This window comes from Podarcis erhardii (genome assembly GCF_964252035.2).
Source record: "Podarcis erhardii genome assembly, chromosome: 14".
NCBI classification, from domain to species: Eukaryota; Metazoa; Chordata; class Lepidosauria; order Squamata; family Lacertidae; genus Podarcis; species Podarcis erhardii.
Window position 1 is genome coordinate 44,295,017 of NC_138503.1, and position 24,013 is coordinate 44,319,029.

Consider the following 24,013-nt stretch of genomic DNA (forward strand, 5'->3'; position numbering starts at 1 on the left):
GGTTGCTGACAGGTATGTTGTTTCCTTGCAAAGCTCTCGAGACAACGCAGGAAGCATGGCCTTCACTCTGATTGCCTCATCATAAGTGTTATGTACTGAAGTTCTCACCCAGGGCCAGCAGGGGGATACTGTAGATAGTTATGCAAATAAGGGATCGAAAGTGACGTTCAGTGTTTGGATAGTTTTAGAAAATTGTTACAGTTACATTGTACTGGAGCTCTATATAAGCAGGCTGACTGAACCCTTCAGTTCTGTTCTGTTCTGGCCTGTGAATGAACAAGAGCTGTTTGAAGAATCGCTGTGTCATCTGATATGTTCACCCACAAATTAACAATAACGACGCCAAATCAGAGTGAGGACCATGCTTCTGGATCTTTGTGGTAGAAGGGGGAATGATGCCTGGTGGGCAATTGATGCTGGCCGGATCATGGAACAGACGCCAGGAAAAAGCAAATGGGGCAGTTTAATTTCACTCGCCCAAAGTCCCACTTGGAGTGGCTCAGCTCTACATTAGAATCTTATGAGACTCATCATATTGATTAACTAGCAAAAGCTTTTGTTCTTAAACAAAGTTCCTTCTGGGCGAAGGACAGTCCAAGCACAACCAGCTCCTGAAGTGGGTTGGCTCTTTCCAGTGTAGCTGCAGAAATTTACACCCAGACCATATTTCCCCACACTTTCCCAAAATACATATACCTCATGTTCTAAGTTAGTGTCATCTCCATCACACACACAAGGGCTGTCTTTGGCCAGTATATTCACAATTTTGGTAGCGGTTAACTGCTTGCTTACGAGTCTTAAATCCTGGAGAATGAAGCGACAACAACAAAATGGTTAGTGTTATCCAAATTTCTCAATTTGGCATGTGCTGCTACCTAGTTCATGTTCTCCCAAATGATACATGGGCCAAAATGTGTTAAAAATGCAAAAGCTACAATAAGCTGTAAATACGAAGGCATATATTTGTGAAAACATGCCAATATTAGGTTAAACATGCTTTGTGAAAATGTGTATATTAGGCTGCCATTGCATACAAAAACTGAAAAAATTCTATGCAATTGTATAGTATGAGAAATTTGTGCTAAAATATTGATAATTTTTCATAAGGGCTTTTTTTAAAAAATAACAAAATAACAAACTGGAAATGCAGAGAATGGATGACAGGAAAAATGAGAACCTGAGATGAACCAACACTGACAGATAACATCGCTAACAACACTGACAGATAACATCGTCGCTAACAAGACCCGAAATAAATCCTTGAGATGGTGATTACTTTCAGCATCCAGACGAAGTGCCTCATCTTCATGGTCGGTTCGTATGGAGCAACGGGATTTGGTCGACAAAAGGCCCTGAATATCTCCCAACACTTGTCAATGTAATTGATTGCGTAGACTGTTTGTTGCCGGTCGCTGAACAAGATGCCTGCAGAGGCAAACGGGGGCGGGGCAGAGCCAGATGATGAAAAAGGCCCAAACATCTGTGCGTAAATGAAATCTGGGGAAATGTAGGAAACCAAACCAAACCAAAATGCATAGCCCACCTTTTATTTGGCAGGCGTTAGGACAGATATTCTTGACCATCAACTTGCAGAAGCACTTGAAGAGGCGGGGACTCGTATTGCTGGAGTTAAAACAGGAATTCGATATAGCAATCACTACTGCGATATGCGGAGGAAACAGGTTTCAGAAATTCAGAATGCATTTTAGAGTTATGTGTTGTAGGGCTGCAGTTTTTCATCAGCTAATTGGTTTGGTTATTTATTTATTTTTTAAAAAACAAAACTATGTTGACTATTTATGGATCCAAAAACAATATTTTTTTAGAAACTATCCCTCCCTAATCCAGAAGATGGGAGTTGGGCATTGCATCCGAAGGAAATCCAAACAACGATCTAAGTTCCTATTGTGTGCAACCGTTTATATAGAAGGCAATCAACAGTTTACACTAAGCAAAAGGTTTTATAATGTTCTTTGTCTTCATTCTAAGAACATATATAATAAAGCCATACCAGTCAGTTTCAAAAGAGTCTTTATGCTTCAAACCTTTGTGCCCGTTTTACTTTATTATATATATTATTTTGTGTGTCTCTGTGTGTACATGTTATATGTTGGAAGAATCAAATAAATCATTTTAAAAACTGAACTGAACATTCATTCCAATTTCTTTGCAGGGAAGTTCCATGACAAGCATTAATCCTGATTTGCTTGTGGAGTGTTTGTACATCTTCCCATTAATCATTTGCTCATTCAACACTTTTCAAGGCAATTACCTGTCACTTTCCAAAATTCTAGAAGTCTATTTTTCAGAAATGGATTTTTTTGACCTAGGGCAACACAGCACTTTAATCTACTTTAATGGCACAATTCTAATTATCCAATATACACTTGAACCCCTCCAGCAACCTACTGACAGCCTGGAGGTGCCTTGTGTTGAGATTTTAAACTGGTGACTTTTCAGCAAACTATTCTCAGGTTCGGCGCTACCTTAGCTAATGAACTAAGCAAGTCACTTACTCAAACTCCTTATGATAGATGTGGAAGGACAAATAGATGAGATATGTCAAAAACATTCGGAGCAGCAAAGTCTCATATGGAGAGTGAATCTCTTCAAGCAATGTTTTATCTGAAAAACAAACAAAAACACTGTACTGCATACAGTGAGCAATGCAGAGGTAGAGTTCTAACTTGAGCTGTTGTTTTTTTTTAGGTCAACTTGTTTTCATTCCTGACTTTAATTGAAAATCTTGGTGTGTATTTTAAGTTTTGTGTAATTAATTACAATGGTACCTTGGCTTACATACGCTTCAGGTTACAAATGCTTCAGGTTACAGACTCCGCTAGCCCAGAAATAGTGCTTTAGGTTAAGAACTTTGCTTCAGAATGAGAACAGAAATCGTGCTCCGGCAGCGCGGCAGCAGCTGAAGGCCCCATCAGCTAAAGTGGTGCTTCAGGTTAAGAACAGTTTCAGGTTAAGAACAGACCTCCGGAATGAATTAAGTACTTAACCCGAGGTACCACTGTATAATTATTTTAAGGTAAGACATTCTGAATACTGGCTTATGTTATGCACATAAAACAGTTATATCCCTTCCATCCAGTATGGATTACCGGCTACACTAACTGAACCATAGCAAGAGAACTGTACCAGAAGTTAAGTCATAATATGAGGCTCACCCCACGCGGTGGTGGCGTGTGCCCACTGGGACTGGTAGGGCAGAAGCAAGGGAGACCAACAGCAGGTGAAGCCAGAGCCAACGACAGGCAGGATCCAACCCCCTGATTGGGACATGTGGGACTCTGTGTGTGTGTGTGTGTACACACGCAAACCTAAGGCTTTGCTTAAACTTGGGGAGGCTCTTCCATTTACCGCCACACCATGATTTAGTGACACATGTGAACTGGGCCAATCATTGCAACTTCAATGCAAGGCGTTGGCTTCATTAAGTTGCAAATAGGCTATTTACCCACGCTTACTGATTGCTGCTCTGCCACTACTAAAATAACATGGACAGTCTATTCTATTAGGAATGCAAACCATTCAGGATCCTATCCATGTCAGCAAGCGTAAGGTTGCAATGGTGGAATCTACAGTCCTTTAGAAATCTCCAGAACTGAAGCTTCGTCATCAGGAAGGTGTTATCAAGAGAATGGTCATATCCTAAGCTGCTGTAGAAGGTGTAGATTCGCCTCAGTTCCGAGATATATCTCAGTACAGCAAACTCTGTCTGGAGACAAATATATATAGTTTTCTATAGAAAATCGGTAATAAAAAAGTGTAAGTATTTTGTTGTATTAAATAAGCTAGATATGTATAATAAAATATTTTTGTATTTATATACCTCATATTTATTAATGTTTGCCAGTCTGACTTATTAATGAAGCTCTTTGGGGAAAGTGTTTTTCTACACATTAATTGTGTCTGTGTATTATCTTACTATCATTATTGTCCCTTTTGTATTCTACCTTGAAAACTCTATGATCGGTAGCAATAAGTAAGACTAAAGGAGGATTTCAATGATGTGCTACGTTGAATGTTCCATCAGCTCAAGCATTTCAGTCTGCCAGACCAAATGATCTCCTGCTCCAGTTTGCTGTTCTGGGTGATTTCCTGACCCCATGCAGAGATAATTTTAAGGGGTGTTGGGGGAGAGTGGAGGGAAAACCATATAGCACAAGCAGAGGTCCTTGTGTAGGACTTCCACCAACAGGGCTGGTGGGTGAATCCTGCCCAGATATTAAGAGACTGACAGAGAGATTGAAGGTTTACATTTCCAACACTGCATGAAGGGAAGATTCACACCTTCTAAACCAGGCATGTCCAATTCCCAAAAGACTGCAATCTACTCACAGTATAATAATGCCGCCTGTGATAGACCCATTGTCATTGACAGGCAAAGTTGTGGAGCTTTTTTGGGGGGGGGGTCGCTAAGGATCACACGATCAACCATGGACATCCTGCATTCAACCAGTAGATCATGATCGACTAGTTGGACATGCCTGTTCTGTACAACCTGGTATCATATTATTGATTTTGTTAAGGCAATCAAATATGGCTTTCACCCTCCATCAACTCATGGAACCTTATGGAGAGACAGTGCCTTTTTTGGTAGGTCTAAAAACTACAACCATCAGCCTCTATTTTTCTTTCTTTTCTTTACAACTACCAAGCTGTATTTTTCTTGTACAGGTATGTTTAGTTCCTTGAAATTAAAAATCATTTTTTTAAAAAAATCATAAATGTAAAGCCATTTTACCTGTTTGATTTCTTCTTCCCTGTTTTCTTCTGGAAATATAGCCAACAAAGTTGATATATCTATTTCTATATTCGTTCCCAGTGCAGATGTACTATCTGGGCCATCAACAACTTTGATACTCTCTTCGCAACAGGGCAGGCGGTGGCGGTGGGAGGAAAGAAATCAAACTGATAATTATTTGTTACAAAAATTTAAAGAGCAACATCAGCACAAGCAGACCTGAGGACCCCGGTGGACACCTAATGGATTAATCAAGCTGCAATCTTAACCTCATTTACCTGGGAGCAAGACCTATTGAATTCAACAGGACTGAGCAGGCATGGTTAGGATTGCACTATTCAAAAATGTATAGAGCAAGTACAAATACCTGCTGGAAATGTAAAGATAAAGAATGTACCTTTTATCATATCTGGGGGTCATGTAAAGTAATAAAAACCTTTTGGGAAATGATATATAATGAACTGGGGGGGGAAATGTTTAAAATAACGTTCCTTTGAAAACCAGAAGCTTTTTTATTAGGAATTATAGGTACTGAGATTCCAAAGGATCAGAAAATACTATTTATGTATGCGACAATGGCCGTACGGATGTTATTAGCCCAGAGATGGAAAGAAGAAACAATCTCGACCAGGGAAGAATGACAAACCAAGTTGATGAACTATGCTGAAATGGCAAAACTAACTGGGAAGCTCAGGAACCAAGAGGACAAGAACTTTAAAAAAGAATAGGGGTTACAATTTATTTAAGAGACCATTGTAAGCAAATGGAAACATGAGCAGGATTTTAATCTCGCTTGTAAAGGAACAAATACTATGGATAAACGAGATGGACAAAAATGTGGAGAACGGATTGATATGCAGTTGTAAGCGTTGAAATTAGGACCCATGGAGGGGATGGAGTCTTGAGATTCAGAGAAATCTTAGTTGCATTATTTTCAGGTAAATGAAATGTTTAAAAAGGATTTTAAAGAGAGTGGATATGCAGAAAAAGAATCGAAATTTCAAACAGAGATAATAAATAATGATTATAAAATATTGTCAAAAATGTATAAAATGTTGTTGGAATGGCAAACGAAGGATGAGGAAGTAAAGTCGGTTATGATGCACTGGGCCAGAGATTTTGGATATAATATACAATTGGATGACTGGCAGAAAGTATGGAATGAAAATATAAAATTTACAGCATTTACTGCGTTAAAGGAAAATATTATGAAAATGGTATATAGATGGTACATTACACCGGTTAAGTTAGCAAAAATGTTTAAAACATGTAATAAGTGTTGGAAATGTAAAGAAAAAGAAGGATCATTTTATCATATGTGGTGGGAGTGTAAGAAAGTGAAGGGTTTCTGGGAAATGATATATAATGAGTTGAAGAAAATGTTGAAATATACATTTGTAAAGAAACCAGAAGCCTTCCTGTTAGGAATAACAGGAAGAGAGATAAATAGAAGTGACCATAAACTTTTTCAATACGCAGTAACAGCAGCAAGAATACTAATGGCCCAAAAATGGAAACAGGAGGAATTACCGACTCTTGAAGAATGGAGGATGAAACTCATAGACTATGCAGAATTGGATAAATTAACTGGGAAGATAAGATATCAACGGGACCACAGGTTCATCGAGGACTGGGGAAAATTTGCAGAACATCTGAAAAGTATATGTGACGAACAAACAACGTTAGTGGGATTTAAAGAGGCTTTGTGAAAGTTAGAGTATTGATAAACAGAAATAGGACAGTAAGAGTAATATTAAAATGCAATATTAAATTTAGAAAATGTGTAAAAATGGGAAAATATGGATGATTGGCAGAGAAGCTGATGGAAGTCCAAAAAGTTGAAATTTGTGAAAATTGTTTGATTTGTTGAATTTGTATAATGGAAAACTTAATAAAAATTATTTTTTTTAAAAAAAAAGAGATTCAGAGAAATCTCTTTGTATGAATTTGTGATTGATTTTGTTGTAAATTTATATTTGAAAAATCAAATAAAAATGATTTTGAAAAGAAAGAAAAAGGATTGCGCTTTTTGAAAGAAAAAGGATTGCAGAATCCGAGACCTGGGAGAAGAAAGGATTGAAGAGGATTGGAAGAAATTTAAGATTTATCTACAAAAATATTGTAATTTGGTTGAATGTTAAGAAGGATGCTTGATCATAAAATAATTGGCCACCACTAAATTAGACCGGAATTTGACGATAATTGAGATTAAGGAAAATATAAACCCTCTGGAGAATTGTTAGACTATTTTTAAATGAGTGGAAATAAGATGGTAAATAAGATGATAATTTGCTTGAAAAAATCATTCAACGATGTAAGTGGGAGCAGGAGACGTGAGGAAGTCCAAAGAAGTTATGAGATTTTGTTATGACATAACTAATGTTGTCTATTATCTGTGCATTTCTTTTATAAAAAAACCTTAATAAATATTTATTAAAAAAAAATGCACCTTCAAATGCTAGTTTTGGGGAACTGCAGGTGGGGAGTGGCACTCAAGTCCTGTTTGCGGGCTTTGCATAGGGGCATCTAGTGGGGAACTGTGAGAACAGGACGCTGGTCTAGATGGGCCTTTGGCCTGATTGAGGAGAGCTCTTGTTTTCTTTTGTTGTAAAGTTAAGTGGAGTCTTTTTTAAAAAAATAAAAATAAAAATACAGTTGTTGTTTTTTAAAAAAAAAACCACAAAAAGTTGAAATTTGTGGAAATTGTTTGATTTGTTGAATTTGTATAATGAAAAACTTAATAAAAATTATTTTTTTTAAAAAAAGAGATTCAGAGAAATCTCTCTGTATGGATTTGTGATTGATTTTGTTGTAAATTTATATTTGAAAAATCAAATAAAAATGATTTTGAAAAGAAAGAAAAAGGATTGCGCTATTAACCTTTCTCGAGTTGACGTTGTGTTGCCTGTGTTCACCAGTGGCGTGTGGTCAGTGGACTAGGGGGACAAGGCCAGCCCCCTAAATGTTCCCCTAGCACCTCCTTCCCAAAGCCCGGGAAGCTTCTGTCTGGCTTAGGGAGGGAGGTACGAGGCTCATGCCTGCAACACCCCCCGTAATTGCCCTCGTAAGCTGGCGCCTCTGTTCCTAACTCCTCCTCCTAAGAAAAAATTCACCACACGACACTGGTGTCCGCCATAATTCTACTCCACACATACGATACTGAAATCCTCACAAAAATGTGCATTTCTAAACATATTCACTCTCATAAAATACATTTTTTAAATGCATTTTAACTCCAGCTGCCCTCACTTTAGTCCAGGTGCGAGGGGCCTTTAGTCTTCTAGATGTTGCTGAACTGCTGCTCCCATCATTCATGGCCGTTGGCCATGCTTACTGGCGCTGTGGGGAGTTGTAGTTCAGCAACTTCTTGGAGGGTCCAAGGTGCTACACACCCAAATTACTTTCCGCCACACTTCAGGCTCCTCACCAGTGCCAAAGGGACTCGTCGTCCGAATGCCACTCAGATCTTGGTTATTCATGATGTCAATTTGAAAAGATGGATATTCCGCCATATGGTCATCGATAAATTCGCCTTCATAGACACGGCCATTCTTGAACACAAGCTTACCCTGAAGGGGGGGAAAGGGAAATTTATGTCCCCAATGGCAGAGATAAAAACAGGCCAACTACACACCAGTTAGCATCATTGTAGGCAGGATTCTGTGGGCCACACTGCATTGCAACAGAATGCTGAGAACTAGCTATTGATGGATAGATATACTGTAGAGGCTTTGCCAATGCTCTATTTAACCCTTTATTCTGCAGCAACACTTGTTTTACAGTTCCAGTGAGGAGGCTGAGGTTTCATGCCATGTTTCTGAGCTCTCCATACCCCAAACCTTACCATGCCTTGCTTCTTATTGTGAACCCACTGCCCATCATACATTGCTCCACTGGCAAAGAAGAACTTCCCGTGTCCATGGCGGTCCCCATTGACGAAATCTCCCACGTATTCATTCCTTAGGGGGTATTGTGATCCGGGTATTCTCTTCAGATACCAAGTGTGGGTACCATAGCCGTGCTGAAAAAGATTTTTAAAAAACCAACTCTCAGTGAGTGCACTAGAATAATAATTAATAATAATAATAATAATAATAATAATTTATTATTTATACCCCCCCCATCTGGCTGAGTTTCCCCAGCCACTCTGGGCGGCTCCCAATCAAGTGTTAAAAACAGTACAGCGTTAAATATTAAAAACTTCCCTGAACAGGGCTGCCTTAAGATGTCTTCTGAATGTTAGGTAGTTGTTTATCTCTTTGACATCTGATGGGAGGGCGTTCCACAGGGCGGGCGCCACTACCGAGAAGGCCCTCTGTCTGGTTCCCTGTAGCCTCACTTCTCGCAATGAGGGAACCGCCAGAAGGCCCTTGGCGCTGGATCTCAGTGTCCAGCCTGAATGATGGGGGTGGACAGGCTCCTTCAGGTATACTGGACCGAGGCTGTTTAGGGCTTTAAAGGTCAGCACCAACACTTTGAATCGTGCTCAGAAACGTACTGGGAGCCAATGCTTAGGTGAATTAGGTGAACAACACCAAGGAGCACTGTGGAACAGATTATCTGTTGCATTGCAACATTGCTTCAAGAACGCCTTTGGTTGAAGTAATGACGTCCCAACTTAACCAGAGAATATGGTAGAAGCTAGATGAGGAACGTCAAGATGCCACTGGACTCCAAATCCCATCAGTCCAAGCCAACATGGCCAATGGTCCATGGATGATTGGAACTGGGGTCAAAGAACATCAGGAAAGCCAGAAGTTCCCTATCCTTGATTTGGAGTGTGTCAGTTAGGAGCATTCCTGGTTTCTGTAGAATTCCACTTAAGAAAGATGGCTGCTCTCCATATAGACCAGGGTTTTCCAAACCTAGGTCTCCAGCTGTTTTTGAACTACAACTCCCATCATTTCCAGCTAGCAGAACCAGTGGTCAGGGATGATGGGAACTGTAGTCCAAAAATAGCTGGAGACCCTAGTTTTGGAAACCCTAATATATGGACCATGCATGAGTTACACATCTAAAAGTGGGGTGCAATTTAACAAGGTAGTCCTATTTTGACAGCTTATGATCCTTGCGAAATTATTAGCCATGGCGAACATCCTTGTAACGAGTAGCTTTCACAAATATGTTAATGAGAGCTTTACTTCTATCACCAATTGCTGCTTCGGGAGGTAACTGGGTGCAGAAGAAAGAGATGGATCTCCTACCCCTCCACACTGCAGGCTAATGGAAATTGCCCTCCCATGGAGAGGATTTAAAAACAAAACCCTGATGTGGCTCCAAGTCACACAATTAATCTAATGTTTACTTGAGTCCTATCTGTACCACTTTTAAAAATATTTTACTTTTTACCAACCACCAAAACACAAACAGTGAAACCCCCCGGGTGGCTGATACATTGGGTATACATATTCAATAATATACATATTCAATAATATTCAATAATAACATATTCAAATCAACCATATGTACACTTCTATATACCTTAACACTCCTCCCTCCACAAGGTTTATTTAACTTTTAACATTTTAATGCCCCAAATTGTTCAAACCTACCCAAATAATTCAGTATCTTCTCAAACCAATCCTCCTCTTTTTCACTGACCTTAAACCCTTTCATTCTGTGTATCTTCACAGTTAGGTATTCTAAACTTATAATATTATTCAGTTTTTTCCTCCATTGGTTCACCCCTAACTCTTCTGCATTTTTCCAATTACTCGCTATAACCTGTCTGGCTGCAATTACCATCAATTTTACCCATTTACATTCCTCTTTGGTTTTTAACTCGGTACTACTCAGGGTAATAAGAACCATTAATTTAGTTATTTCCACATTCCTTCCCACAATTCCACACACAAAAAATAACCTGTACCACTTTAACATCCAAGTAGTTCAGTCCTACCTGTATGCCATTAACCCACTGCCCAGTATATTCCTGATTCGTCGTGAGCCACCTCATCCGCCCTTCTCCATGACGCATGTCCCTCTCCCACTGGCCTTCATAGATATTTCCAGATTTATAACTAGGAAGGAAACAAATGCACAAGGAAAGCAGAGTGGCAATCCCAACGAATATTGTTTCAAAATAGACTGACATTTCATAAAGTCATTTCTGGATGATGTGAAGTCATTTCCCCAAGATGTGATGCAGCTACTAGCAGATGGCTTTAAAAGGGGGGAAAGAGAAAATTACGGTGGAGGAGAAGTATATTACCCATAAAAGCTGAACAGAACCTCCATGTTTATAGGAAGTCTACCTTGGAAGGTCACTAGATTCACTCCCAATGCGAACAGCAACCTTGGAGGAGTAATTTTCATTGCAGCAAGGAAGAAAAGGTTAAATACTCCCTCCTCACCTGCTTCAATCCCGATAATTACTGCTCCCCTCAATCAGTAGCTGCTACAGTATATGCATTTTTTTTTTAAAAAAAAGTGCATATAAAATGAAAAGCTTCCCAAGATGCCACCTTCCCAAACTCTGATGGGTTTTACATTCCAAAGGTGGGAGAGAGGTCTCCAGTATTATTTTTTCATTAGTCCTTGGCTACCCACAGTATTTTAGATAGCCCAACCAAATGCATAACACCATATTTGACAGTTAGCGCATTTCAACTTGATTCACGTTTAGGATACCTAATATGTAATTGTGGGATACTGACTGATAAGCTCAGCTTGGAATGAGGATACTATGAATTCTGCTCAGCCATGAACCTCGCTTTTGGCAAATCTTAGGCCAAATCACAAGTTGCCTTGGTGGTGTGTTTAAGACTGGTCATCATTCTACGTTAAACAAACAAACAAAATCCAGTTGGAAGGGCCAATATGGCTGGTTTCTGTTAAAATAAATGTGTGGCCCATCGTAAATACAGTGGTACCTCTGGTTAAGAACTTAATTCATTCTGGAGGTCCATTATTAACCTGAAACTGTTCTTAACCTGAAGCACCACTTTAGCTAATGGGGCCTCCCACTGCTGCCGCACCACTACTGCGTGGTTTCTGTTCTCATCCTGAAGCAAAGTTCTTAACTCAAGGTACTATTTCTGGGTTAGCGGAGTCTGTAACCTGAAGCGTCTGTAACCCGAGGTACAGTGGTGCCCCGCAAGACGAACGCCTCATGAGACGGAAAACCCGCTAGACGAAAGGGTTTTCCGTTTTGGAGGCGCTTCGCAAAACGAATTTCCCTATGGGCTTGCTTCGCAAGACGAAATGTCTTGCGAGTTCCTGCGGGGTTTTCCCCCTCCCCCCTCCTTTTCCTAAGCCGCTAAGCCGCTTATCAGCTGATCCGCTAAAAGCCGCTAAACCGCTAATAGCGCTAATCCGCTAAGCTGTCAATGGGCTTGCTTCGCAAGACGAAAAAACCGCTATACGGAGAGCCTCACGGAACGGATTAATTTCGTCTTGCGAGGCAGCACTGTACCACTATATATTGTTTTGAACATGCAATCATGATAATATGTGGTTTGGTCCTCAATCTCTCAATTTAGCCTACCTCACAGGGCTGTTATGAGGACATAACAGGGAAAACCAACAGAGGGTACCTTGGCTTCCTTGTTGCACATGTAATAAATGAAAATGTGAGTTTCCTGCAGATATGTGTCCTGCTAATATGTGTCCAAAGATCTGATGAATCAGAAAGGTTCTAAAACTTACCATCTTATTCCCCATCCACTTTTTACATTGTATACGAAGTCACCTTCATACCAGGAAGAACCTTCCTTGTTGTAATAAATGGTGCCCTGAAAGCACATCATACAAGCGCATTAATCAACCAGTGCCTAAACATTTGCATGTACTAAGGTAAAGTGTGCATTATAAATCCATGAAAATGACACCCAAAAGCTCATTATACTGTATGCATGTCAGGGGAAAAATGCATACAAAAAAGTGCAGGTTAGGAGAAAACAGCATTAAAATGGTCATGATTTTTCAGGAGGACTGAAAACTAATGTGGAAATATGGAGAACCAAAGGCTGGGGAAAACTGAGAAACCAAAACAGTTAGATTTGCCCAATTTCAAAACCAGCTTGTGAGGTAGTGGTGTTGGGAGGAAGCATGTTGGAATGGAAATCAGTCCTGCAAATATGATTAGTACTGACCCTTGTTGTTGTCTACGGACAATATGAAACTGATTACCATTTCTGTATTTGCATTTCCTTTGCACTAAAATGAATGGAATTGGGGTGGAAGCGTATTAATTATTTAAAATTCAGCCACAGTGGACAGCAAGAAGAATAACATTGGTTTTTTTTGTCTAAAGACGACATGCAGCAGAACGGAGATTGTGCTACATTTGACTGACACAGGTCAGAATGGAAACCATGCCATCTTGCTTCCTTACACCTGGCACACATTCATTGGAGCTCGGCTGCCATAATTACCATAATTAAAAGGTAAGTCTCCCTAACAGGGCACCTAGAAAAGGCCGAGACCCCCCTCAAGTCTGGATCTGGCCCGGTTTTGTTTGCTTTTTAACTATGGCACCAATAGCAAAGTAGAAAACTCACAAAGAGTGAAAGGAGGACTGCTATCAGTCACCTTGTCATCACCATCATTTTTAATTTGTATACCGTCTTTCTATCTTACAATACTCAAGGCGGTTTACAAGCTGAAGAAACAAAAAATGGACATCTTATAACAATCTAATGCAATACAAAAATGTGATAATAAAACATAACTTTAAAATAGGTAACCTATATCAAAAAAGTAACATTCAACAATCACTAGAATAGTATTAAATAATAATAATAATAATAACAACAACAACAACAACATATAAAAGTTAAACAGAAATCCACTCAGCAGTTATAATAACTAATTTATAAACTATAATCAATAAAACAACGGCAAGACACAGTACATAAAATAATACAATACAAATTGAGAAGCAGAGACTAGAGGGTGGGGCAAGGCAAGTGGAAGGAGGCCTTGGCTGATGGAGTCTCTCCCCTTTCAGGCAACTCAGCAAATCTTAAATCTGTGTCTAGACTTGGTAGCAGCTCTGAGCACAGGACAGGCGAGATCTTCCTGCCCCAGATTGCCCCAGCCATGCAGGTGATGCTTCAGCCATGATGCTTTACTTACCTTGCCATGCCTTTTGCCTTCGACCCACTGGCCGATATACGAAACAGGGTAGGTGCCACACTTGTACATGCCAAAGCCATGCCTGATCCCACTCTTTACCTCTCCGTCATAGACGCTGCCATCCGGCCAGGTGTAACTGCCATGATGCATTTGTAGGTTCTTCACAAAGTTTCCCTAGAGAGAGGGGTGAGGGGAGGGACAAAAGAGATTCACAGCTAGAACAAGAGATCACTTGTTTTACCTGGAAATTTATGCATTAGACCTTTTCATAAAAATATTGAAAAGTATGGTTTATTAAGCCCAGGTTCTCGGTTTATCACTACAAACAAGCACAGACATAAGATTTAATATACGAATATGGAAATCATCCTTGTGCCAAGATTCTAAGACATGTACTTGCAAGTTAAGGGCCGTCAAGGTAGTTGTAATGATGCTCCATTTAACACGACACTTTACCTCATACTTCACTCCATCAGCCCATGTGTATGTTCCTTGTCCATGCATGAGGCCTTCAGAAAACATGCCCTTCAAAATGAAACACAGATTTCAATCAATCAATCAATCAATCAATCAATCAATCAGTCAGTCAGTGTTTATTACAGCCAACGGCCAGCATATTTAAACCAGAATTTCTGCATAATTCTCTACATAAACAATAAAAACAATCAATCTGGGGTTAACAATCAATATACTATTTAAGTGTACTTAAAATACATATCCAGAGAAATAAAACACCATAAAAGCTTAAAAGATTTAGCTAAGAATTATAGCAGTTTGTGGTGATTTATATAGCTGTGTTTTGTCAACTTCCAAACAACAAAACAGTAGGAAAATAGGGATATCTAAGCACCTGAAAGAGAATTTCCGGGGCGGGGGCGGGGGCGGGGGGGGGCTGAGAAACAGTCCTGTCTGAAACCCTGGAGAGAGATTGTATTATATTGTAAACAGCTCTGTGATCCTCAGATGGAGGGCGGTATAGAAATACTATTTTAACACTTGCCTTCCTTTTTTTTTAATAAATATTTATTAAAGTTTTTAAATATAAATGCACAAATAATAAACAATCTTACTTCTATCACAGACATAGTTTCATCACTTCTTTGGACTCCCTCACGTCTCCCGCTCCCATTTACATCGTTAAAGGTTTTTTCCAGACAAATTATCAACTTGTTTACAATCTCATGTCCACTCATTCAAATATAATCTAACACTTCTTCCAAAAAATTTTATATTTTCTTTAGTCTCACTTATCATCAAATTTCAAATCTAATTTAGTGGTGGCCAGTTTTTTATAATCTAGCATCCTTCTTAACATTCAACCAAATTACAATGTTTTTGTAGATACTTCTTGAATTTCTCCCAGTCTTCCTCCGTCTTCTCTTCTCCCAGGTCACGGATTCTGCCAGTCATCTCGGCCAATTGCATATAGTCCATCAGTTGCATCTGCCACTCTTCCAGTGTGGGTAGATCTTGAGTTTTCCAGTTTTTTGCGATAAGAATCCTTGCTGCCGTTGTTGCATACATAAAGAATGTTCGGTCCTTCTTTAACACCTTCTGGCCGACAATACCCAGAAGGAAGGCCTCTGGTTTCTTAGTGAAGGTATACTTAAATACCTTTTTCAGCTCATTATATATCATTTCCCAGAAGACCTTCACCTTAGGGCATGTCCACCAGAGGTGAAAGAATGTTCCTTCATTTTCTTTACATTTCCAACATTTATTATCAGACGAATGGTATATTTTGGCAAGTTTAACTGGGGTCATGTACCATCTATATATCATTTTCATTACATTTTCCTTCAGAGCATTACATGCGGTGAAGTTCAGCCCAGTGGTCCACAACCTTTCCCAGTCCTCAAACATAATATTATGCCCAATGTCCTGTGCCCATTTTATCATAGCCGATTTAACCATTTCGTCTTGTGTATTCCATTTTAACAGCAAGTTATACATTCTAGATAATACCTTAGTCTTTGGTTCTAACAATTCTGTTTCCAACTTCGATTTCTCCACCTGGAACCCTAACTTTTTATCGTTTTTAAAAACTTCTTTAATCTGAGCATAATGTAACCAGTCTCGCACCTTATCCTTCATTTTCTCTAAACTCTGCAATTTCCAATTGTCTCCATCTTTTTCTAATATTTCCCAATATTTTGGCCATTTGGCCTCCATATTGGGTCTTTTTAGGGCCTTAGCCTCCAGAGGTGAGAGCCACCTTGGAGTTTTATTTTCCAGTAAGTCTTTGTATTTTGTCCAGACATTAAACACTGCTTTCCTGACAATATGGTTCTTAAAGGCCTTATTGATCTTAACTTTATCATACCATAAGTATGCATGCCAACCAAAAGCATTGTTAAAACCTTCCAAGTCCAACACGTCAGTGTCTTCGAGAAGTAGCCAGTCTTTTAGCCAGCAAAAAGCTGCGGCTTCATAGTACAACTTTAAGTCTGGCAGGGCAAAGCCCCCTCTTTCTTTCGCATCTGTTAATATCTTAAACTTAATTCTGGGCTTTTTGCCCTGCCAGACAAATCTGGATATATCTTTCTGCCACTTCCGGAAGCACTCCGTTTTGTCCACAATCTGTAATGTTTGAAACAAAAACAACATTTTTGGCAATACATTCATCTAACACTTGCCTTCCTACAAAGAATCCTGGGAACTGTAGATTTTTAGTGCTGGGGGTTGTTTGGAGACTCTTAACAAACTAGAGTTCCCAGGATTCTTTGGAGGAAGATGTGAGTGTTAAAATAGCATAAGAGTTCTTTAAAGGTATAGTGTGGAGATGACCTTAACTCACAATTGCTGCCTGAGGGACAACTTAAATCTAGAGTCTAACACTAGCAGCTTCTTGGTAATTACACCACTACAGCCAAGGAGTAGTAAAGCAATAATCTGAGCCTAGCTCAACCCCCCCCCCAAAAAAATACATACAGAGCCCACCATCAAAAGTACTCACCTTGTATACATTGCCTCCTTGAAAACGAGCTGTTCCTTCTCCCTCATATAACCCACAGACTTTTTCTCCTTCGTAGCTACAAGGGGGGGAAATACTTAAGATTAAAATTAACTGGTATTGAATAAATCCATATAATGAGCAGACAAAATAATTTCGAGCATGAAATAGAAGCATTAATCTATATCAAATTGTAAAACAAATTTTCTCACCAGGGTATATCAGTGGTGGAGAAGGTGTAACTAGTAAAGTTTTCACCTAAATGCAGTTACTTACACTTACACACACACACACACACACACACACACACACACACACACACGACCCCTTTAAATAGTGGGGGTTTTTTTACTCTTTGGGGGTTCAGCAACAAGTTGTGGTATTCTGCAGAAGGCCAGCCCACTCTCCCTGCTTCCCCAATAAAGGAAAAAAATGGAGCAAAAACAGAGAATGAGTAATTTATTTTAACATCTACAGATTCAAAGATAAAAATTGGTACTAATTATTCATTCTAACATCACTGAAGTCTTGGAGGTGTAAGGTTGCAAAATGGAATCCCCAACAGTTGCAGGGATGAAAAATATTTCCTTAGAGCATTAAGGTAAGCAAAAGATACAACAACTCTCACTCAGAAACCAGCACAGAGTCATCTAATTAAATGACTCCCAACCTTGAAGTAGGCACGATCATTTTATATTTGTCTGAAATTTACAAATTGCCCTGAGCCCTTGGATTAAAGTAGGGTAGGGTTTGCCATGCATCTGGGATTTCAAAGGCAGAATTGACATCTGGGGGGAATTTCTGAAATGTGGTGTCCTGGTTTTTTACTTTTTGAAATATGGCAACCCTAAAGTTGGGGATATATTAGCAAATAAACTAAAAATACATATACAGTGGTACCTCGGGTTAAGTACTTAATTCGTTCCGGAGGTCCGTTCTTAACCTGAAACTGTTCTTAACCTGAAGCACCACTTTAGCTAATGGGGCCTCCTGCTGCTGCCACGCCACCAGAGCACGATTTCTGTTCTCATCCTGAAGCAAAGTTCTTAACCTGAAGCACTATTTCTGGGTTAGCAGAGTCTGTAACCTGAAGCGCATATAACCTGAAGTGTATGCAACCTGAAGCGTATGTAACCTGAGGTACCACAGTATTATAATTATTATATTATAATTACCTTGCTCTGTTTACACTCCCAGCAAGAAGAGGACACAGCCTCTAATTAGCTAGTAAATTGCAAGATCGCATCTTCAATGCCATGTAAACCATGTTAACAGTAGTATAAAGTACAAAGTACTACTTTAACAGTCATAGCCCCACCAAAGAATCCTGGGAAATGTAGTTTGCTAAGGGTGCAAAGTGTTGTTAGGACACCCCTCATAGAGCTATATTTCCCAGGATTTTTTGAAGGAGCTACTAAAGTAGTATGAGAGTTCTTTAAATGTATGCCTTTGCCATGAACTTGATAAATTTAAACCTTAGGTACCAGCCACACAGGCACACGGGTGGCACTGTGGGTTAAACCACAGAGCGAGCCTAGGGCTTGCCGATTAGAAGGTCGGCGGTTCAAATCCCTACAACGGGGTGAGCTCCCGTTGCTCGGTCCCTGCTCCTGCCAACCTAGCAGTTCGAAAGCACGAAATGCAAGTAGATAAATAGGTACCAATCCAGAGGGAAGGTAAACGGCGTTTCCGTGCGCTGCTCTGGTTCGCCAGAAGTGGCTTAGTCATGCTAGCCACATGACCCGGAAGCTGTACGCCAGCTCCCTTGGCCAGTAAAGCGAGATGAGCACTGCAACCCCAGAGTCGTCCATGACTGGACCTAATGGTCAGGGGTCCCTTTACCTTTACCTTTACCTTTACCTTTACCTTTACCAGCCACACATACATAGTCTAAGTCCTTCACCATCCACCCCAATCCTTCTAGTTTACCTTTCAACGATGAGCTGAGTCAGAATCGGCTCCTCATACTCAATGGGTTCTGGGGGTGGAAGGGCCACTGCTTCTTTCACCTCTTCTTGGGGAACTGTTTGGGCTGCTGCCTGTTCATCCACTTGATTTAAAGCCGGTGGGATGTTCTGTACAGAAGTAGCAGGTTCTACTGAGGGCTCGTGTGCGGGAGGAGGAGGCAAAGACTTTTCTCCTTTCTTACTGTCTCTCTTCTTTTCTTTACCCATCGCAGCTGAATTCTACCAAAATCAGGACTCCCTAGATATCTTGCCTCCTTCACTTTTCAAACTTTACAGATCCTGTAAAGGGAGAGAGGGGAAATATATATATATATATATATATATATATATATATATATATATATATATTCTGTTGATAAACATGCCTGATGATAGCTTCCTCTACCTGAGTCCAACAAAACAATCACACTCTTAAGCACCTGGTGAACAAGGAAGTTGAAGTACAGCTTGCCATCAGCCAACACCAGGGATAGGCAAACTCGGCCCTCCAGATATTTTGGGGCTACAACTCCCATCACCCCTACCTAATAGGACTAGTGGTCAGGGATGATGGGAATTATAGTCTCAAAACATCTGGAGGGCCGAGTTTGCCTATGCCTGGCCAACACCAAGGGAAGCATTGCCTTATCATGGGATGGAGCATGACTGCACTAGGAAACAAGAGCTTAACACACTAATCTTAAAACAACAGTGTAAGTCAAGAGACAGAGGCTATGATCCAGCTGTCCCTACCACTCTACAAGGTGGCATTTACATGGGAAGAGGGTTATCAGAAGAGGTATCAAGGGCAATAAAAAAAAAATTAAGGAAGGGAAAAACAGAGCTCTAAGAAAAGAGGGCCTGTCAGCCACTTACTATAGGATTTCCTTGTTTTAATTCAGACAATAACTGAAGTCATAAATAACATTCTTCACATAGGATTGCTACCGGAATTCAGGGAAGGAGGCAAAAATCATCGTTTTTTGCCAAACCAGACAAGGCTCCTGCCCTTTTAATTTTGTATAAGTCCATTTCATGCTTAAGTAATGAACATAAAGTGTGTTCATTTTAGTGGGAAAAATAAAAATGAACACACATATGCAATGTGGTTAAGCAGGCTTCTGTTTAATAGGGAAATGGAAAGGAGTCAAAGCCTCTCCAGTTGAGTTCACTCATGCCACAACACAGGTGTTTTTGTGTCCGTCCGTCCCCAATTGTTACTCTGTGGCTTTTTTGGCAGCATAGAACACAGTTGACCATATAGAGGTGCCTCAAGATGAGAGCTTATTGTGTGAACAGTGTCCTCATGATATTATTATTATTATTATTATTATTATTATTATTATTATTATTATTTGCAGCATCCACATGCAAAATAGCCAGTCCATATCCCACTCCCTTCAGATTTATCTTTCCTGGGAAAATCCAGTTTAAACACACACACACACACACACACACACCCCCCTACACACCTGTTGTGCTCGTGACCCGTTTACAGCAACTGAACAAACCTTCTTCAACATCAAGCTCCCTTCTGGAAGCACGCTGGATCTAGTCCCTTAGTAATGGCATTTTTTTTAAAAAAAGCTTTTTTTATATAAAAAAAACTATTTTAAAAAAGGATTTTATTTAAAAAATGAATTGCAGTCCACATATTTGGAAGACGCAAAAATTCTTCAGGCTGGGGCTGCTCAAAAGTACCTCCCTCAGACTTGGATGGGGCTGTTGGTGTCCATCGCTTACTCACACAAGCAAAAGGACAGAGAATTACTAGCCTCCAACCTCCAGCAGAAACTCTCTGCAGAGAGATTTAAGTAGCAACAACAGCAGCAGCGGTTGCGGCGTCTTAATCCCGGACAGTTACCATAGTAACCACTCTCAGGGCGGGAGGGGGAAGAGGAGAGTATTTATTCCTCTTAAAGGGACCATCACCTATTAGCCTATTGCCACAGCCTCCTTAACAACAACAAAAAAGCTCTATGCCAGTGGTGGGGCACTGATGGGGCAGAAGGAAGAGAAACCAACAGTGGGTGGAGGGAAAGCCAATTATTGGTTGTGCCCCAGCTTTGTCCCCATTTTCCTCTCGGTTCAATTCTGTTAAAGGCCACATCCACACCACACATTCAAAGCGCTATGATACCACTTTAAACAGTCATGGCTTCACCCTGCAAAGGATTCTGGGAGATGTAGTTTGTTAAGGGTTCTGAGAGTCCTTAGGAGACCCCCATTCCCCTCACAGAGTTACAAGTCTGAGAGTTTCCTGTGAAGTGCGAATGACTGTAAATCCACTCTGAGAATTGTTGCTCTGGGAGGGAAATAGGGGGCCTCTTAACAACCTTTAGAACTCGTAACAAACTACATCTCCCAAGAACCTTTGGGGCAAGCCATGACTGTTTAAAGCTTTAAATATACAGTGGTACCTCGGGTTAAGTTCTTAATTCCTTCCAGAGGTCTGTTCTTAACCTGAAACTGTTCTCATCTTGAAGCAAAGTTCTTAACCCGAGGTACTATTTTTGGGTTAGTGGAGTCTGTAACCTGAAGCGTATGTAACCAGAGGTACCACTGTATTCTGGAGATATTGGGATGGAAATTATATCTTGCACTCTATGTTTATCACCCTCTGCAACCCTGAAGTCCAGAAAATGTTGACATCGTAAAGCATTTACCAAGGCCACAAGCTCCCCGAGTGGAAGCCATGGTGCCAAGTGTTAATGTGCAGAATAATATATTTGAGATTATAATTTCAATATCTGCTCCAGTAACTAGTACCTAGGAAAAAGCTGGAGACCTCTTTCAGTGGACCAATCTTTTCGAGGTGTGTGTGAAACTATAAACTTGTGAATTACACACTGCTGCTTTTTAGATAGCTGAAAATTGTACAAGTTGAAGATTTATTATTTTCTTACCCCAGCCCAAGATAATCTCAATGTTCTTTTCATTCACACCGGCAAAGAATAACATTTCCTGTCTTGCCTTACTTGCTTCATAAATTGAGATTTAGCTACCCTAGCCTCCTTTTGGCATTTCAATTAAGCTCAACCGTTCGCACATATACTTTTTATTAAATTTATATCCCAACCCAAAGAAGCTAAAGGTGGCAAACACTCAGGCAATAAAACAATTAGAACCGGGGTCAGCAAACTTTTTCAGCAGGGGGCCGGTCCACTTTCCCTCAGACCTTGTGGGGGGGGGAATATATTGGGGGGGGGGGAATAAACGAATTTCTATGCCCCACAAATAACCCAGAGATGCATTTTAAATAAAATGGCACATTCAAGAATGTATAACTTGCTGTTAAAATGGAACACACAAGATGAAACGGTAAAATCGGCTATGATAAAGTGGGCACAGGACATTGGGTACAATATCATGTTTGAGGACTGGGAAAGGTTGTGGACCACTGGGCTGAACTTCACTGCATGTAATGCTTTGAAAGAAAATGTTATGAAAATGATATACAGATGGTACATGACCCCAGTCAAACTTGCAAAAATATACCATTTGTCCGATAATAAATGTTGGAAATGTAAAGTAAGCGAAGGAACTTTCTTTCACCTCTGGTGGACCTGCCCTAGAGTGAACTCTTTCTGGGAAATGATATATAATGAGCTGAAAAAGGTATTTAAGTATACCTTCCCTAAGAAACCAGAGGCCTTCCTCCTGGGTATTGTCGGCCAGAGGGTGTTAAAGAAGGACCGAACATTTTTTTTGTATGCAACAACGGCAGCAAGGATACTCGTCGCTAAGCACTGGAAAACCCAAGATTTACCCACACTGGAAGAATGGCAGATGCAACTGATAGACTATATGGAACTGGCCGAGATGACCGGCAGAATCCGAGACCTGGGAGAAGAGACGGTTGAAGAAGATTGGAAGAAATTCAAGATTTACTTACAAAAATATTGTAAATTGTATGAATGTTAAGAAGGATGCTAGATCATAAATAATCTGGCACCACTAAGTTAGATGGTGTTATGAAGATAAGTGAGATTTAAGAAAAGATAAATTTTTGGATAATTATTAGATTACATTTAAATTCTTAGGATTTGAACAAAGGATATCTAAAATTAGAGAAAAAAACATGGGAAAATTAGATAATAAGATTGGAAACAAGGCGATAAATTGCTGGAAAAAAAATTTTTTGTGTGAGGAACGCAGGAGTGGGAGATGTGAGGAAGTCCAAAGAAGTTAAGAAATTATGTTAAGATACATGTTATATTGTTTCTTCTTTTGTATTGTATTTAAAAATTGTTAATAAATATTTAAATAAAATGGCACATTCTACTCATGTAGAAACACGCCGATTCCCAGACCATCCACAGGCTGGATTTAGAAGGCGATTGGGCTGGATCCGGCCCCCGGGCCTTAGTTTGCCTACCCATGAATTAGAACATCTAAAATTAACTCCCAACAAAGGCAGACTCTGTTTGAAAGGCTTGCTGAAAGAGGGAGGTAACACTGAAAAGGGAGAGAGACAGCATCTAACATTTAACATGAGGGAATTCCAAAGGGCTGGTGCCATAAGACAAAAGGCAAGATTTTCCCCAGGGTCAGCTTCTGGATGAAGTGTCTGGGTAAATGAAAATACTGAAGACACACCACAATGAATTCTTTAGGAAAATCATTTAATGAGAAAGCTGGAGAACGTTCATTTGTGGTTTTTTAAAAAATATTTTAAATATATATCTGCTATAAAAACAAAAGACCATCCATGGTAAGAATGTATGTACACAAATACTTTCTATGTACATGTTATTTAATAAAAGGAAACTGTTTTTAGCAGTGAAGCTACACTAATATAAATGACCAGCATATCATTCCGTAATAGATTAACCAACCAGGGCAGAGCTGCCCCAACCCAGTCAGAAGAAAATACAGTTTCTTGGGTTCTCAAGATTATTAGGCATTGAACTACTCTGGATAACCACCAAGGGAAACACCACAAATTGCCTCCTACCATCCCACAATTTTGAGACAATTGTCTGGTGCTTAGGACAAAGTATCTCAGTCTCCCAAAATGCTCCCTTGCTTTTTGTTCACCTACAGGGCAGGTGAAAAGGAACTGCCGTGGGGGGGGGGGGACGGACCCTGAAGGGAGAAACCTAATTTCTCCCTGCCTCACATGTAGTTTGATGTAGACCAAAGGTAGCAACATAACTCAAACCAAGCCTTAATCCATAGAAACAGGTTCTGGCTTGATCTTTTGTTCTAAAAGGGTAGTAAGAGGTGTTGCAGGATTTAATGACAGTTCACCTGCACAGGGATAAGGGGAGACACCAT

At 40.0% G+C, this 24,013-nt stretch overlaps 2 protein-coding genes across 6 annotated transcripts in view; both read right to left on the reverse strand.

Annotated features, from left to right (window-relative positions):
• The window catches only part of RSPH10B (radial spoke head 10 homolog B), a 31,529-nt gene extending 10,686 nt beyond the window's left edge, over nucleotides 1–20,843 (reverse strand). The window contains exons 1-16 of one of the 5 annotated variants that reach the window (XM_081839633.1): nucleotides 20,481–20,843; nucleotides 18,717–19,033; nucleotides 16,791–16,866; nucleotides 14,291–14,359; nucleotides 13,835–14,008; nucleotides 12,887–12,913; nucleotides 12,404–12,489; nucleotides 10,656–10,776; nucleotides 8,601–8,777; nucleotides 8,184–8,325; nucleotides 4,757–4,878; nucleotides 3,538–3,727; nucleotides 2,517–2,625; nucleotides 1,544–1,623; nucleotides 1,277–1,425; nucleotides 697–804 (exon numbers count right to left, since the gene is read on the reverse strand). In XM_081839633.1, the coding sequence (XP_081695759.1) occupies nucleotides 697–804; nucleotides 1,277–1,425; nucleotides 1,544–1,623; nucleotides 2,517–2,625; nucleotides 3,538–3,727; nucleotides 4,757–4,878; nucleotides 8,184–8,325; nucleotides 8,601–8,777; nucleotides 10,656–10,776; nucleotides 12,404–12,489; nucleotides 12,887–12,913; nucleotides 13,835–14,008; nucleotides 14,291–14,359; nucleotides 16,791–16,866; nucleotides 18,717–18,961 (1,875 nt within the window). In that variant the 5' untranslated portion in view covers nucleotides 18,962–19,033; nucleotides 20,481–20,843. Of the gene's footprint in view, nucleotides 1–696; nucleotides 805–1,276; nucleotides 1,426–1,543; nucleotides 1,624–2,516; nucleotides 2,626–3,537; nucleotides 3,728–4,756; nucleotides 4,879–8,183; nucleotides 8,326–8,600; nucleotides 8,778–10,655; nucleotides 10,777–12,403; nucleotides 12,490–12,886; nucleotides 12,914–13,834; nucleotides 14,009–14,290; nucleotides 14,360–16,790; nucleotides 16,867–18,716; nucleotides 19,034–20,205 lie in introns of all 5 variants that reach the window. The other 4 variants (XM_081839632.1, XM_081839631.1, XM_081839635.1 and 1 more) reach the window with 4 other exon arrangements.
• A 2,498-nt stretch (nucleotides 20,844–23,341) lies between these two features.
• PMS2 (PMS1 homolog 2, mismatch repair system component) overlaps nucleotides 23,342–24,013 on the reverse strand; it is a 17,697-nt gene continuing 17,025 nt past the window's right edge. The window contains exon 15 of the mRNA XM_081839677.1: nucleotides 23,342–24,013. This exon is cut by the window's right edge and continues 449 nt beyond it. The gene's annotated coding sequence lies outside the window, so the exon portion shown is untranslated.